The 17,305-nt window shown below is 38.4% G+C and overlaps 1 protein-coding gene across 1 annotated transcript in view; it reads right to left on the reverse strand.

The window, feature by feature from the left end:
* The window catches only part of CCDC132 (coiled-coil domain containing 132), a 91,972-nt gene extending 74,827 nt beyond the window's left edge, over positions 1-17,145 (reverse strand). The window contains exons 1-6 of the mRNA XM_009895372.1: positions 17,001-17,145; positions 16,326-16,426; positions 15,122-15,214; positions 8,080-8,202; positions 7,401-7,472; positions 3,267-3,320 (exon numbers count right to left, since the gene is read on the reverse strand). Of these exons, the coding sequence (XP_009893674.1) occupies positions 3,267-3,320; positions 7,401-7,472; positions 8,080-8,202; positions 15,122-15,214; positions 16,326-16,426; positions 17,001-17,145 (588 nt within the window). The remainder of the gene's footprint in view (positions 1-3,266; positions 3,321-7,400; positions 7,473-8,079; positions 8,203-15,121; positions 15,215-16,325; positions 16,427-17,000) is intronic.
* Positions 17,146-17,305: the final 160 nt, after the last annotated feature.

Below are 17,305 nucleotides of genomic sequence, written 5' to 3' on the forward strand. Positions count from 1 at the left end.
ACTTTTTGAAGACTAGCAATTAGTAGGTTTCTCTTGAGATGTTATAATAACTTTGTAGAGTTACTTTATGCATTATTTGTTTCATCATTTTATATAGACTAAGCACTGGAATGTAACACTAATATAAACTATCCTTTAAAATACTATTCTCTTGAAGAAAGATACTTGAAATTCATTTTCATTGCAGTTGCACCCCCTACATTTATACACTGTACATTTAGCCTAAGAATCTCTATACCATTCATGCACCACAGCAGAATGATTCAAGCTTCAGGGACAGAAGCACAGGGTTTAATTTGCATTAATAAGCCAGAGAGCAGCAAAACAACAAAAAAAATCATGTTTCACGCAGCACTTTCTTGTTTAGAAGCACTTGTGTTCTACTAATTTAATAGATGTCACTTCATAATGAATGTTAATTGTATCCTGTTGAATTTCAGCTGAAAACTCTTCAGCACAGGTGACCTGAATTTAGCTTGATTTTGACTTCATGAAGTGCCTAGCATAATCTCAACTCCTTTAAAAAATAAAATTTTTTAATATACCTATTAGGATTTCTTTTGTTAGGAACAGCACTGCAGAGAAGTCAATGCTCTCCCCACGCTAAAGGAAACAAAACTTTTATTTTTTTAAAATAGTTCTCATCATTTCAAAACATATCAAGTGTTTTCCATGGTGAGAGGGGAGACTCACTTCAATAACTAATCTAATTCTAAAGATAAGACAAGCAAAAACAAGTTTAAAGTTTAGTTCAGATTAAGATCAGCTCCTGGTCAGTCTCCAAAGACACAAGTAATTCTGACAAATCACTGAGATGCACCTTTCACCAAAACCAGTTCTTCCTTTATGTTAGCAATGTTGCTTTTGCAAAAAATGACAGCTTAGTTGCTGATATGCATAATATTTTAAGAAACTGAATTCAAAGATTACTTTCCCCAGTACCTACTTCTCACTGAAAACATACTTTGCAAATGTCAGAGCTATTCAAAAGGCCATTTTTCCCTTTTTCATGAGGAAACACATACAATAAGGAGCAACTCCATTCCAGTCTTGCCTCTTGCAAAGATTCTGTAAATTCTCTCCTTTGAACGCAACTGGATGGAGAAGCAGAAGGAGAGAGTACAGCTTAATGGTCTCCAGAGAGGGAGTCTTCTGTCCAGCATTTAGAGCTGAATACATTTTTTCTCTTCTCAAAGACAATCTTCCACCCATTGGCTGTTCCTAAAGCATGTCTTTCCTTCCAAAGAGAAGGAAAACCTTGTGTCTCTGCCATGCCTGTTAGACCAGTACTTCACACTAGGAATGGGGTGCAAACCAGGACTTCCCCACACTTTCCTTTGTATAGTGGAAGCAACGTGTTCAGGAGACAGAGTCAACTGCATTTTTGCTGCTTCTAATGACTTGTTACTGTAATGGGACACTGAACTGGAGCTGCCATTACAAACTACCCACAGCACATCAGGAGGTTCATTTTATGAGTCAGTGGGAAAGTGAGTCCCATGATGCCCACCAGAAATCTGACAAATAAGTCTACTGATGAGAATAACTCTGTGCAACCCTGTGCCCACAAGTAAAACTGAAGGATTATTAACTTAATCGGGCAAATAAGCATTTGAGATTTTTTTTTAAAAGACTCTTACTGGCAGGATGGATTTTTAACTGTCTCTGGAAAATCTGAAGGAACTTCTTGGTATAAAACATGTGCACCTCACTAAGATGTTGCTGGGATAAGAGTATTAACATTACACAGCAAAATGCAAGAAGCACATTCTCCACAGTACTATTATGCACTGAGAGGGGGTTTTCAAAGCGAAGCTGCCGGATTCAGAAAAAGCAGTGCTTGCTCAACATCATCAATTCTGAACATGCACAACAGCAAAACTATACCAGAAGGATTTGATATTGTACAATTACCCTTTCTGCCCCCCCTCTACACTACTTTATGAAGACTAAACCACTGTAGCACTTACCCAGCCTCCTTCTGTCATAGCCTCCCACCTGACTCGTTTAACTAAAACTGAAATAATATTACCCCTAAAGCTTTTTTCTTCCACCAGCTATTGCAGGAGAGGACGCAAGCAATGCTCGCCGCCCCATTTTTCTTTAAACAGCAGCACTCCCCCTTCTACCCAGAAGAATGCCAGAGCACAGACAGGACACTTGCAACGTCACTAAGGCTGGATGTGTGGGCCATGAGTGCGAGCAAGCAGAAGAGGAAGTTGTGTCCTCTGGATAAATGAGGAAAATCATTCCAGCTCCATGACATCTACTGTGAGTCAGCACCCAGGAGGTACAAGCCCTAGCCTGCAGCAACAGTGCATCAGCTGAGAAGCAGGAGGCAAGGAAGGGACGGATGCAATAGGAAGACAGTTAAGAAGGAGGGGAGAGGAGAGGAGGGGAGGGGAGGGGAGAAAAAGAAAAAAAAAAAAAAGAGAGAGAGAGACCTCCACCACCAAATGCAGCCATCATTACCCTCCCATAATCGCTGGTATGACAAGGTTTACACAAGGTGCTGTACACACACAGAATTATCCACTACAGGATAATTCTCAGAACACTTTGATAATAATCCCAAGTTTTCACTTCGCAGAATTCTCACTGTCATTTCCTGGAAAGATCAGATAAAATCAGGCAGAGCTGATCAAATGTATAGGGGCATTATGAAAAATAAATAGGTAGGAAAAAAACCACCTTCTCTTTAGATAACTGTTATGATAGCTGTTCCAATTATGTTTTGGGAGCAAGGAGAGAAACCATGCAAGCAGCAAGCAGCTAAAGCAGTTTTGTTTTGTTCTCAGAGATCTTTGACATGTTGAGGTTTTGTTTCCAGCTCAGTCTTCTCTTAGATGAAAGCTTTCTTCTCACAACTGCTTGAGATAAGTGTCAGGTTTCTGGTTAAGTGCTCTTAAATAATGGTCATTGATGTTTTCTCTTGCAGAAAAAGATCTGAAACCATTCCTAAACACTGCAATAGAGAAGCTCCTGTTCAAGTCCATTACAGATATTAGTCAAGCCTGTGAATTCATATTTTCAGAAATCCTCCTTAAAATGGTCATCTGCTGAAGTCTTTATCATCCCAAGGGACTCCAGCTCAATACGCCCTTGCTTCTTTTCACTCTACGGATACGGGTTTACCTAGTTTCAACCAGGCACTAGTGTATCTTCTAACAAATTGCTAAATTTAATCCCCAATGAAACAAGAGCAACATTATAACAGCACAAAATGGAGTGGTTTACTCTTAAAAATTGACTGTTAGTTCTATTACCTGAACATACGCAGGCTGTTTTTCAAGGATCAAGTCTGCAACTTTCTTAGATACCTTAAAAAGAAGAATATTACATGTGATACATAGCACTATCAATTAAGTAGGCCATCCCTATACTAAAGTTCTATAACAAGTTTGTGACTCTCTGTCATTTAGTTCTCTAGTTTTCAAATTTACTAATAAACATGCCACAACAAGGTAAAAAAATCCTAAAAATGACAATCAGCTTTCCTTAGGAGTAAGATAAGAAAAATATTTCCCATTCCATCTACGAATTAGTGAGCATTTCTAAATTAATCCCTTACTTCTCTGCTCATTAAGGAACATGCTGGAATAGAAAACAGAAATAATATGGGACACAACTGTTTACATTCTGCTTATGCTACCGCTAGATTACAAATTTAAGTTGACCATCTACCGTGGAGACCTAAGAAAGCCTTAAGGACACCTACCCTTCAGACTGATATTGTACTAAATAAAATCTGTGTCAAAATGAACAAATATTCACTCTGTGCACATTATATCCTCTCTTTAGCACACAGAACACACATATTTTAAAATTTTCCCCACTGTTCCGAGCTAACAGTAAGTGGAATGCTACTGAGAGCTGCTGTCTGTACTGAATTTAAAAGTGAGCACTGCTACCTTGATCAGTCCTTTGTGCACACACATGCTTAAAAAAAAAAAAGAAATCCAACAGTAACAGTCATATAAATGCAAGCTTGAGAATAGCGTATTTTATTTTGTTCTTCAGCAGGGACTACAAATATTTAAGAAGAAACAGTTTCAAACATGACAAGGAAATTATTGGTATTGCTCTATATTCTTCTTGGGGAAAAATACTCCCAGAAATGAAAATAAAATAAAACTGGCTATGACAGTCAGCCAGCCCACAATGCGCTACTGGGAATGAGAGATAAGGAGGTTTTTATGTATTTGACTGCTTAGTCAAACACAGCATGAAGTTAGGATCTTCAATCAGCATTCTCGTGGAGTGGGTCCACCAGGTCAGTTCCCATCCTCTGGAAGAGCACCTGCACACAAACGGTCTTGAAAGTACTCTGATATCACCAGCTGGCAATATGGAAAAGGGACACACATCTAGCTCTGCTTTCCTCCTTCCATATTAAAAAATGGCCAGAATCACCAAATGATTTTAAAACTTCTTAGTTGTTCTATAAATAATAAAGATTTTGGCTGCAGGACAGCAAAAGAATCACTCCAGAGCAGGATGGGGGCAGAAAAGGATGTTATCAGGCCGAAAGCTACACAAGCCTACGTGACCTTGGGGTTCTAAAGAAGTTTTGTTCACTGCAGTCTATATCCTGTGAAATTTTCACCTCCCTTTTCCAACCTGTTCTTCCCATTAGCACTGTACCTGTAAAAACTTTAGGACCGAGATATACCTGCTAGTCCTGCAGTACCCTAGTACAAATCAACTGTTTGATTCTTCACTGTTAAAGGGATTCACCAAGCAGTACACATGAATAAAAGATGACTTTCATTTTCATTTTTTACACTGCTTTTTCTTGTTTTGCAAGTTCTCAGTTACCCTTGACTAATAACAACCTTAACACTATCAAGCGTCTGCCACAGCGATATTTTTTTTTTTTCTTCCCCTGAACTTAGTGATACTATTTTTCTGAGCATCCACGCTATTCTCTTTCCTTTCTTTTGGATGAGCGATATTATCCCAGGTTACTGCCATTCATTTCCAAATTGTACCACCCCTTTTGGCATCTTCCATACAATTGTGTTGATTTATTTTTTAATTCTTAACTTTTGGAATCCACAATAGCAATTGTTAACAATGAACGTGGCTGCAGTTAACAATGCACACAAACAATGTTCTTTGAAAGGACCAAACAATTTTCTCCAAAAAAATTTTCTCTTTCCTAATCACATCAGGAAAAAATATTTCACCTCCTGAAGAAAAAAGATACACCTGAGGGTATCAGTCTACCAATCAAAATGAAGCCAAACAGACATACCACTAAAAAGCCTCCTAATTCAAATGGTCTGTACCAAGATATTAGAGAAATTAAAGTTGACATGCTATACATATTAAAGAAGTCTTGAGTGAGTTGGAATCCATCCAATAGAATGGAAAACCGTAACGGGAAAACTACAGAAAATACACAATCTATAGTGACCGAAACCAAAGGCACGACCAAGATCAGCTGTGCAAAAGTAGATGGTAACAGTCATTGGGAAGTGGAAGATCAGAGCTCTATTACGTATAATTCACATTTGAGTGCTTGTGTTCCAAAAATTTAGAAGTCAGAATTATCTCTAAACCACTATTGTAAATTCCCATGTCAGCTATAGATACAGGCACTGAAATGAAAAGGGCAGCAGTATTTAGTCTTTTCAAAACCAGAGGCATTATGTGATCTGTCAACAGACTTCTTGAGTCCTCTGTTATAGTCCTCTATAATAGATTATTAGTAATCTATTCACAATCAGCATTAAAATATTTTTAGGACTGAACCAACAACATATAACATTCTGCAGTAACGTCTTCCATGAAGGACACTAATGTCCTTTAAGACAGACAGTAATCTAAACGACATATCACATAATAAATGGACAATAATTGAGAAAGGAGAATAAAACATGCAAGTCTCTTGTGCTTCACCCGGAAATATGACACAAGGACATAATATACAGCATACAAGAAATTTTAGCAACTTGGCACATGCCTAAGGAGGAAAACAAAGCCAAGCAACAATTCCTTCCTGTAACAGAATCACATTTAGACTAGATCAAGGAGGACGCAAGAATGGCCCAATCCTGACCAGGGAGGATGGTGGGGGAAGAATTGGACACATGTTCCTTGTCAAAAGTTTTCTCTTTGATAGTTTTTGTTTGGTTTGGGGTTTTATTTTCATAAAGGAAAGACATATCCAGGTCATGTTTCCTGGAAACCTCGTGCTCAGTTCTCACCCCTGTTATTCATTAGCTGCATGCACTTTCCAGCTCACGTGTTTCAGCAGCAGCTGTACACTGAAATTAGTCTCCTAGCTGCAGCCAGTTCCCATCATGCAGGCAGAATGGCCAAGACATTGGTAACAGGTATAAGCATTATCTCAATGAAGTTGTCTCAGCCTTGACCATATTTCCTTGCAAAACTAGGTCACCACCAAACGTCCTCTTAAATTTTGAAAACCAAAGAAACAACACAAAACCAAAAACCACCACCCACTTTCACTTCTTTCCTTATACCTCTAGGTGAGAAACATGGAATGTTCATTTGTTCAACTTTTCACTATTACTTTACAAAATTTCATACGTTTATTCTGGAAAAAGCAACCTTAGGTAGGAGGAACTTGTTCTCTGTGCATTGTTAACAATCCAATATTCTCCTTCTGTACATTTCATTCATCCAAAGACATGAATTTAGGATTATTACTGTTATTTTACTTGCAGATACTCTCCAAATGCCACAGTTAATACATTCGCTCCCTGTACCATATTATTCATCTTTAAATGAGCAATGAATCAATAATTAATGTTTGAATAGAAAATTTTAAAAGTTGGAAATGTAACAAGTACCTTTCAGAAGCTGCAACTCCGATTTCCCCCCATAAATTACAGTTATTATTCATTGTTACATCTAATTTGTTTTGTTACATCTCATTTGTTTTGTTACACAACTACTCTCTACCAGTATCCACTAGAAACCCTTGTGGACGATTAACAAATTGGCAAATGAAAAATAACAGAAAATAGCAACTCTAATGAAAGAGTTTTTAAAACATTCTATGTTTTACGTTGCCAGAAATCCCTCAAAAAAAGATACTACTGCACTATTCTGCGCTGTCTTGAACATTACTTTTCTTGCACTACGTAGCAAAAGCTGAACATTCAGAAAATCAAGTTTCTAAAGAAATAGTTAGCACATCTGCTCCTTGTTACAATAGTTATCACCAAGATTTACTTCCATTATTTCATATGATTATATTATTTACTGATATGATTTTCCATTATGAAAGCACACAACAAAATATTAAAAGAAAAAATGTGTAATATCTAATGTGTTTAAGAAATCAAAACTTTTCCAGTTACGCTTCTGGCCGTACTTATAGACAACACAACAAATTGCCTGAGGGTACAGAAGAAAATGTCACTTACAGCAGCTTGCTGTTGTTTTAATTTGTCTCTGTACTCTTCCAGTTCTTGAAGACTCAGTACTGGAGGAAGCCTCTGCATGTAAACAGCAAATTAAATTCAGTGAGAAATTAAAGGAAGTTAAATACACATGTAGTATTAACTAATCAACCAATTCCATTAAAGAAACATTCTTATTACTACTGCAATCTAATTTGCAGAATTAATCCATTATTTCAAATGCTGGATACCGAAATAAATCAGTGTTAAGATAAACAATGTATTATCATAATTATATCATATAATATCATAATTACCTCAAAGTCACCTTATTTTAAGCCATATATATATACACACTACCCCCCAATCATTGAAATTATTATGTCTCAGTCAGCTTGCTAAAAAACTATCCCAAATATAGAACAGATCTTTTTTTTCCTCCAACTACTTTGGCATTTTCACAGTAGTTTAAATTATGAAGTGCCTGTTAGCACAACTGATACTAATTCTACCACGTTAAAAAAGGACTCAATACCAATACTGTATGCTAGAAGCTCCACACAACCCCAGGATGAGGCAGGAAGGTACAGGTTTAAATTAATGCAAGATACAAGAAACAAAACGAAAAATAGCTTATTGTCACAAACATAGTTTTGACCCTCATGTTTTTGTTATATAACTGTCTTTTAAGAAGACAACTTACCTCTAACTCATACTTCACAATATCAAAGGAATCATTGGAAAAATAAACTTCTTCAATGCTGTTAATTATTTCTTGCTGAGCTTGAGGATCAGTTGGTTCTTCACGTAGCTCTCTGAGGTCCTCCTTCACAAAACAAAAAAGGATTTCCATGATGTAGTATCACATCCTAACAAGAACAATGTTTTGCTAAAACAAGTATTTTTCAAAAGCTATTTACAACATTAATACAAGAAGCAATGGCAAAGATCAGTGCACTGTGGCTTGTTCTTGCCATTACAAACAGCAAGATATTTTTCAAAGAACATAGTGCAGACGTGTTGCAGATCAGTTAAACACTTCTTCATCAATACATTTATGGCACAAATGCATGTTGGGGCCACAGTCTTTCCCTCCTGAAGTTTAGAAAGTCTCATAATAAACTAAAATATAAAATTGGCAGGCTATTTCTCCAGAAGAAAAAACAAAACAAAACAAAACACAAAAACATAACAAATACAACCTGAATTTTCTAAACCAGAAGAACCATCTTTGCAAATATAGGTAGACAGTTTCCTACAAACGTATAACTTTTCAATTCAGCCCTCAGAATTCACTTTAATAAAAGTCATGCCATTAAACACTTGAACTTTACAGGCAAAACCAGAACAGTTTTGCCTTCTTTGCACAAAATTAACAGATTACAGATTTTTCTCCAGCTACCAGGGTGGTCTTAGCAGATATGCGCTGTCAGCTTTGTGAAAGCTAATATTCAAGAGGTGAGTATCCCCTTCCTTGCTGTCACGATCTCCCCTGGAAGGTTTTCTCAACAACCCAGTTGCTTCCACTGGTCGCAGCAAACCAAATGTCCAAATACTGGACATTTCAACTAATATTAGCCCTCTCCTGGAGGCTGTTCCCACCAAAGGAATGAAAATCCTTTATCAGAGACTCAAAAGGGAGAAGTACCAGGATATTCTTTCACCAAAAATCAAGATAAAATTGATCAAATTGCTCAATATTGGAATTTAACCCTGGCAAAGCGATCCAGTGGACTGAAGTGTCCCATAAAGATCCCAAGCCTCCCTACAACGCCAAGTTGTTACAGGGGACAAGGTTCTAGTATTTTCATCACTAAGAGCTCAAGGGCTTATTTCACCGGCAAAAGAGGCATCAGATTTTACACTTACTGACTAAACAACCACTAACTTGCTTGTGTTATACATCAGTGGTGCTTGGGAGCCACCCGCTGGAGCGCAGGCGAAGCCGCAGCTGGAAGGCGGCTTCGAGCCCAGATACGGGAGAGGGTCAAGCCTGAGAAACGCCACACAGGAGCCACCTTCTTCCTCTCCCTTGAGGCCCCAAGCACCTCAGATCTCCACCTAAGGACTGTCTGAAGATGCCTGGTTCAGCCCCTGCCACCAGCAGCTAGATGGAGAAACCTGCCTCGCACCGCGGGGTGAATGCAGCAACCTGCCTCCCAACCACACACGCACCCGGCAGGAGGCTGAGCAAGGGACAGAGGCATGGATGAAGGGAACGCACCAACAGTGAAAGAAATAAGGAAATGGTACACATAAATAACAATATAACAACAATAAATAACAACATGAAAGCCAAATGATGCTATTCTTCAGGCGAACTCTTAAAAATGGGGTTTGAGCACAGTCCTGCTCGTAGCGAGCGGACATCCACAATGGCACAAGCCACAACAGCACCTGGCTCAGACCAGGGCAAAGGCTGGGTTAGCTGCCTGGCTCTGACAGCGATGGTACCCACACAACAAGTTTGCAGGACGGCAGCAGGGAAGAGCCTGTGGCACCACACCGGCACCGAAGAGACAGGCAGGATCCCAGGCAGGCAGACCCGTCCCTTCAGCTCCAGCCACACAATTCACCCGGCCGTGACACCTTTCAACTTCACGTCTCAGCTGTACTAAGAGCATGGGAAACAGAGGAGAGGAGGGCAGGTTATGGGGGATGAGAATGAAGAGATTCTTGAAAAATAGTCCCTTTAGAGTCTTTTTCAACTTTTTAATCTAAGGTTTTGAAGTTTCCATCATGAGGATGCATGGATTGGCAGAGGACGCACACATTCAGATTCAATGGCATACTACTCTTGCAGTAATTTAACTTATAAACCAAATAATCTATTTTCTAACCATACGTATTCCTGTCCTTCAAAACAAACAAACAAAAATTTATTTCCTCCTGGACTCCCTAACAAATGGCAGCTCTGTGCTGTACATTCCTCTATTAATTAGCTTAACATCTTACAGTACATTGAGTTTTAACCATATGAAATTAAAATTAAAAATTATCTAAAACAGGCAACAGGGTCAGCTTAATTTGTCCACAGAACCATTGCAAATGGAATCATCTAATTTATCATCTGATGGTTGGCTACAAGTTCCTACACAGTTGTTTGTTAAAAGAAATTCTAATCCCAAGAAGAAATCTTTAGGATCATTCAAATTTTTAAACTACTTCTATCTTGTCATATTGGTGAAATGATATGTCAATGCCATAGGTCAATGGTAATTGACAGCCCCTGAAGATGTATTAAGAGAGCCATCGTGGACACATATTCCGGATTTAGAGCCACATGATAATAAATTGGGAGGGGTTTTTTTAATATTAGCATTTCAATGAAACCTAATCAATGACCTTTTTGTCTTGTTGCAGAAGACAACAATTTTCAGCACAAAAATAAAGCTGACATTGATGTGGCCAGGAAAATTACTAAGAAACCTTTTCATCCTGTCTCAGAAAGATCGTTCATCTCAATGTTTCTTGCTAAAACGCTACCTAGCAAAATACTTATTAAATGGACAGGGTTTTTCTGTATCTTATTCATTCTTTCTAGAAAAGCAGTCTAGTGAGAACAACTCTCCAGGATAAACTTAAGCTCCCATATAAATCAAACTATCTGCCACCAGACTTTATGCCATGATAAACTGCAGCTTCCAGTCCATCATGCTCCACTAATTTCAAATAGCTAACATGCTCAAGGCCAATCTATTCACTTACCACTGAAGGAAGCAAATGTCCTTGGCTAAAGTTTTTTTGCTGATATTCAATAATCCTCATCCCTTCAATTAGAGATACAAAAAAACTTTACAATATACACATGAAGCCCATAGTTTCAGGGGCCTCAGGGAAGATCAGATTTAGAACTGTGGAGCTCGTACTCGCATGCTTTGCAGAGGTAGAGAGAAAAGCTCCATTAAATCCCTCAAGGCATTTTTTCACCTCAAACCTTTTCTAACTATTGCCACTTAAACATCCACCTTTGAAGACAAAATCTACATTAAAACACACTTGTCAGTAAATTTCATGTAAATTCAGCAATTCTAAGTGCTATTCTGAATAGAAAAAAACATATAAAAAGCTGGGACAGAGGGAATCATATGATGCTAATCACACAGAGAACTTCACCGTTGCTAAACTGAATCAATTAGATACACGGGAGATCAGGAAGAGCAGCCCATTGGCAAGGTGGACCCCACAGTATCCATTTCAATCCACCTGCCCAGGTTAACACACACATTCAGCAGCAGGAACTCTCTAAGCAATAATAGTCCAACACAGCCATCTAAGATGCTGTTTCATGGGTTACTCATTCTTCTGAAGTTTGGTTCAGCATGAGACTTCACCTCCTTCATAAAACTTGCATCACTTGTGGCACCAAATGTGAACATTTTTTTGCCAGCATCATGCTTTTTGCCATGACATACTTCCATGGAAAGACAATTTATCCTGTTACACATCCTTCCTTTCAGGTTACGATTAGTGCAACCCTAGGCAGCAGGTCTCTCTTTCATAATGCCACCTAAATAGATCAGTGAAAGACAGTTTCCGAGGAGAGAACAAAAAAACAAAAAGAAAAAAGAAAGAAAAACACAAAACATACTTGTCTGTCTGACAGCTTTTTGTATTTGAAGAAGCCATTGCTAAATAAAACACAGTGTTTGCGTCCACACACTTCTCACATCATTTCGCCTTCCTGTTCTACGGAAATAGAAGTTTACAGGTCTAGGAGCCTGCGGCAAACTCCTTGAAATGTATTTCAGAAGAGTCATTTCATTGCAGACTCATCTGAAATGCAGTTCAGCAAGTTTCAGATGACTTACCCAGCTATTTCCTAGTGCGTCACACTCCCACTCTCCTTGTATTCTACACTGCCTGCAACACCAAATCCAATATTGCTCTTTTGAATGAAGCATTACTGGTAAAGAACGGAAGCAAACATCTTTTGCATTCCAGTAACTATCAATTGAAAGACTTGGGAAGAGAAGACATTGAAAAAAAAATAATTGATACTACTCAGAGAAAAAAAAAAAAAATCTTAAAAGTTTCCAACCTAATTAATAGCTGAATGTCTGCAATAGCCTATGCACCTCTACGCAGAGAGCACCAGGGGCCAAGCCTGCACAGGTCTCACTTAGACACAGCCTCCCTCTCTCTGACATGAGCCAAAAACACACCAATGAATATGCTGCCGATTTATATCCCTTCATTCTGAACGTAGGTGACACCTATGATTAGGGGATTGGAACATCTCCCATATGAGGAAAGGCTTAGGGACTTGGGTCTCTTTAGTCTAGAGAAAAGAAGAATGAGAGGGGATCTTATTAATACTTACAAATACTTAAAGGGAGGGTGCCAGGGGGATGGGAGCAGTCTTTTTTCAGTGGTGCCCAGTGATAGGACGAGGGGTAATGGGCACAAGCTTGAACATAGGAAGTTCCATCTTAACATGAGGAGGAACGTCTTTACTTTGAGGGTGGCAGAGCACTGGAACAGGCTGCCCAGAGAGGTGGTGGAGTCTCCCACTCTGGAGACATTCAAAACCCGCCTGGACGCTGTCCTGTGCAACCTGTTGTAGGTGACCCTGCTCTGGCGGGGGGGTTGGACTAGATGATCTCCAGAGGTCCCTTCCAACCCTAACCATTCTGTGATTCTGTGATTCTATGTTAAAAGCTAATCCTAAATACCAGGATGAGGGCTCTGCTGAACAGAGCAATCAGCAGGTACATTGCAACATCCTACCACCATGAAATAAATAATGTAAAAAAGTATTTTTTATAAATATACACAATCTTTTAATTTTATCTGTATAAAAATATATCTGTATAGATTATATACTTGTCACAATGTACGTATAACTGCATCTATAAACTCGCCTCTAAACTTCTTTCACTCCCCAGCTAATCCACAGCTAGGGAAGGCAGTCCCAAAGGGAAGTTTGTGGTATTCCCTCATCTTTCATATGAAACCTTCCTTTTATCTTCCTTTCTTCAGTATGTATACAGAGTACTTATTAAAAAGCCCTCACTCTACCAAAACAAACATTACACTTGAAAACAATTCTCCTGCTGGAGAGAACAACAAAGCCTGATCCACAGAACTGATACTAGTCACACCACCACTTAATGGATTCCTGAAAAGCACTCAGCTACTGTTGGGGAAATAGAAACCCACACAGACTAAGAAAACCACAATTCTATATCTACAGGAAAAGCATTAAAAATAAACTTTCAGTGTTGTTTACCACCATAAGCCACAAAGTCAACTAACAATTTTATATTGCATATGAGCTGATTATCATCAAGATAAACATAATCTCATTCAAAGTCAACTCATTATTAACCCCACACACCTGAATTCAAGTATACAAAATACCTATCTCACCCTTTTGTGACAGAATCTACTAAACAAAACTGTTACTGGTTTCGGAAACAAAAAAAGCTGACAAAAAGTGGTTAAAAAGCATTACAGTTCCCCACGGTGATCAGAGCACACAGATGAAGTAAGGGGACAGATGAATGAAACAATTACAAATTATTGACAGGTATTTGTCTTCCCATTGTTATTGATACAAGGTGTAGGCTTACCAGACACATAACATCTAACTATTAAAGAATGGAAATTCAGCCAAGATACCCTACATCTACTTTTACCTGGACAGACTACTTGGCAAAAAAGACAGTTTGAAACTGGATGCTCAGTGGGTGGCAGGAATCTGTAATTTTGAAATCTAAGCCACAGAGGTGAGGCTGTTCTTTCAACATCACTGCAACTGAATACTTTTTGAAATCAATATATTGTCTGCTGTTTAACAGAGTATTATGTACCAATTCAGAGATTGTTTCTTGATCTTTTTAAATATACAGTAACGCTGATTTTCTGGTCTGCCTGAGCACAAGCAATATATTACGCAGTACTTATACAGAGACAAAGAAACACAAGGGGGAGGTTGTTTTGTGGTGTTTTTTTTTTTAAAGCTTTTGTAAAATAAGGCATCCAAATTCAATCAGTAACTTAAATATCTCATTGATTAAAAGCAAAGTCCAAATTAGGAGAAAATAATAAACAACATCCACAGCAAGTCTTGCGAGTCATCCACTCAGATCAACAGGGTATAAGGAGCAGTGAAATATTGTGACAATTGTTTCCTTGCACCAAGATTATTAAGCGTGATTTGTGAGACAAGAGCGAGCTGGCATCATTTACGTAGTGAGACCCAAAAAAAGCCAAAAAAAATATACTATTATTATAAAACTATAACATTTAAAGTAGAACACAAAGTTAACTATATATGCTGAAGATTAAAACCATGAAACTACAAAATATACTTATGGCACCAAAACCATGAAGAGACTAAATATCAGAACTAGAACTATACAGGCTACCCATATAGCATCCACTTTCCAAAGTTAAAAAAAAAGGCACGTTTCTTTTTCCTTCTTTTGTTTTTTCCTTCATTCCAACAGGAAACCTAGATAGTATTAAGATCAGCATCCAGTGACAACTCAAAAGTTCCAAGAAGAAAATTTTAATGCAAGTTCACTCTGAGTTGATGAACTGTTTTGCCTCACAGCTCTTAATTCTTTCATTAAAATATTTCAAAAGATTTTCAGTAAGAAATAGAACTGTCAAAAAGAACAGCAGCAAACTTGGTGTTAAAAAAAAAACAAGAAAAAACAAACAAACAAGTATCATCTAACTATAAAACGAAAAACTAAAAAAGAAGGAGGTGGGAGTGGAGGGACTGCATATCATACCTTACTAGGAATCCGAAAGCTTTCAATAGGACTGAGGTCATGAACACTCTCCTGAGGACTTCTTAGACCCTTTAAAAGAATTTTAATAGTCAGTTAAGACTCACTACTTTATATATCTTACAATTAAACTGCACAAGTCTTACCTGGTGTTGAATATATACCTACAAGTCCTTTAATAAATTACCCTGATATGAGCCTGGGAAGCTAAGACCTTATTCTATAAACTTTTGAGCAGCACCACCGCTGTATAAATTATGCTCCTCAAATACCTAAGCATTTCCAACCTTATGCTGCAATACATACCTTTTCAGTACAGTTCACTAACATTCCCTTCAGAAAGTTCACTTATGTCCTCCTCTCAACTTCCAGATGTTATTTTAGATTTAAAAATGTACGTGTCCAAAAATCATAACATATTTTGTTCCATCAACTTAGTGGTTTAATGGAATAAAATAATCAAATTCAAGTTAAGTGCCACCTACTCTACAGCAAAATTAGATAAATATGTCATCAAGCAAAAATAATACATTTACCATATAACACTATTAGGACTGGTTTTCCTTACGCATAACTAAACCGAAAAAGATGCAAAATTCATATAATTATTACTCTTTAAAACACATATAGCCACATAAACAGAATATAGTCTGGTAGACAGAAGCTTTGTACAAGAAGCATCAATCAACCAGCTGAGTATGTGTTTGCTGAGTATCCAAAACATTCACAATTTTATGAAGCAGTGTCACAGAACATGCTGCTTAGTGCATTTTTTGGCAGCTCCCAAGGCAGAGGGGAATCTAAACATTCAAGTTTCAGATATGGTTCTGAGTCCAGCTTCCGTTGAGACTTCAGAGCGTTCATGTGAGCCATGAGTTTCAGGCAGACTTCCCTCCTACCCTCACGGGGTTGTTACAGTACTGTTCACAAGCCCCGTTCAGGCCCCGGGGTGCCTACACATTCTTTGAAACAAAAGGACCTATGCAATTACCATGGGACTGGATAATGAGAAAAGCTGGTATTTACCCTTTGAAACTGATAAAGTGTTTTACAAGTTCATCACTGTTGTGGTACCTACTAAGTTTTACAATTGCTTCATCTTCTTAGGATGCAAAACCTCTTCATTTTAGTTTTGATCCTCAGATTTCCTTGCATCTCACTTTAAAACATCCTTCCTTTCCAGTTACCATGACCAAGGGTGACTCACCTCTGTACAATGGAAATTCATGGCAACAAACAACTGCTTCTCATACTTCACATGAAATCTTTCACACATCATGTCAAAAATCTGCAGTACTAGCAGCTTATCTTCAAAAGCCGTAAAAAGTTTCACTTATCAAATGCTAAATGGAACTTAATCCTTCCCAAAGGCTGAAAATTGCATCATTTTCAGACCACAGCATTTCCACACTGGACAGGCTTCCCATAGCTCCTCTTAGTCAAGCTGAAAACTGATTGTTTACCCCTGTACTAAAGGGGAACACGGAATTATTTTGGATATTCAGCTTCCATGCCCATCTTCATTTTTAAGCCCTGTCTCCTGCATAAGCATCACAACTCTGAGAACATAGTTTAGAAAAAATGAAGTTTCTATAAACATTTTCTATAACCATGTAAAATATCTGATGTGGCAGGTGACTCAAGTGATTTTTCTGCATTCTAAAATTTAGACACATAGGCAAATAGGCTTCATTTTAGAGGTATTTGCATATGTGAATGACTTGAATGCTCTTCTAATATACTCCTTTAAAAAGGCTCACAACCTTAGAAATACTGGTCCAAACGTAGCCTAGATCTACACAACCCTAGAGACAACTGATACAAAGGAGTGGGTTAACAGACACACATTAAGTGCTCCAGCACACATACAATATGTGCCCACCCAAACACTTCCCCGCCACCTCCACAGCCTTTTCTCCCTTCTCATCTGAAGCATCTGCTATCGGACAACGCCATGTCACAGTGTCATGGCCCAGCGCTCCAGAATTATAGGTGAAAAGAAAAGAAAACGGACACAGCCCAGCCATGTCATCTTTGGGGCCAATTTGTCTGTGATGGCACAAGCTACGTGCTGGCACCTGTGCGTGCTTCCATTTCTTGATTTAAATAGGGGGGTGGAGCTGGATGCATGCGTACCGAGAGCTAATACACACCAAGGCTCCCCTCTCCCCACCAGCAGGGCCGCGG

This window comes from Charadrius vociferus, unplaced genomic scaffold (genome assembly GCF_000708025.1).
Source record: "Charadrius vociferus isolate BGI_N301 unplaced genomic scaffold, ASM70802v2 scaffold31, whole genome shotgun sequence".
In the NCBI taxonomy this organism is placed as follows: domain Eukaryota; kingdom Metazoa; phylum Chordata; class Aves; order Charadriiformes; family Charadriidae; genus Charadrius; species Charadrius vociferus.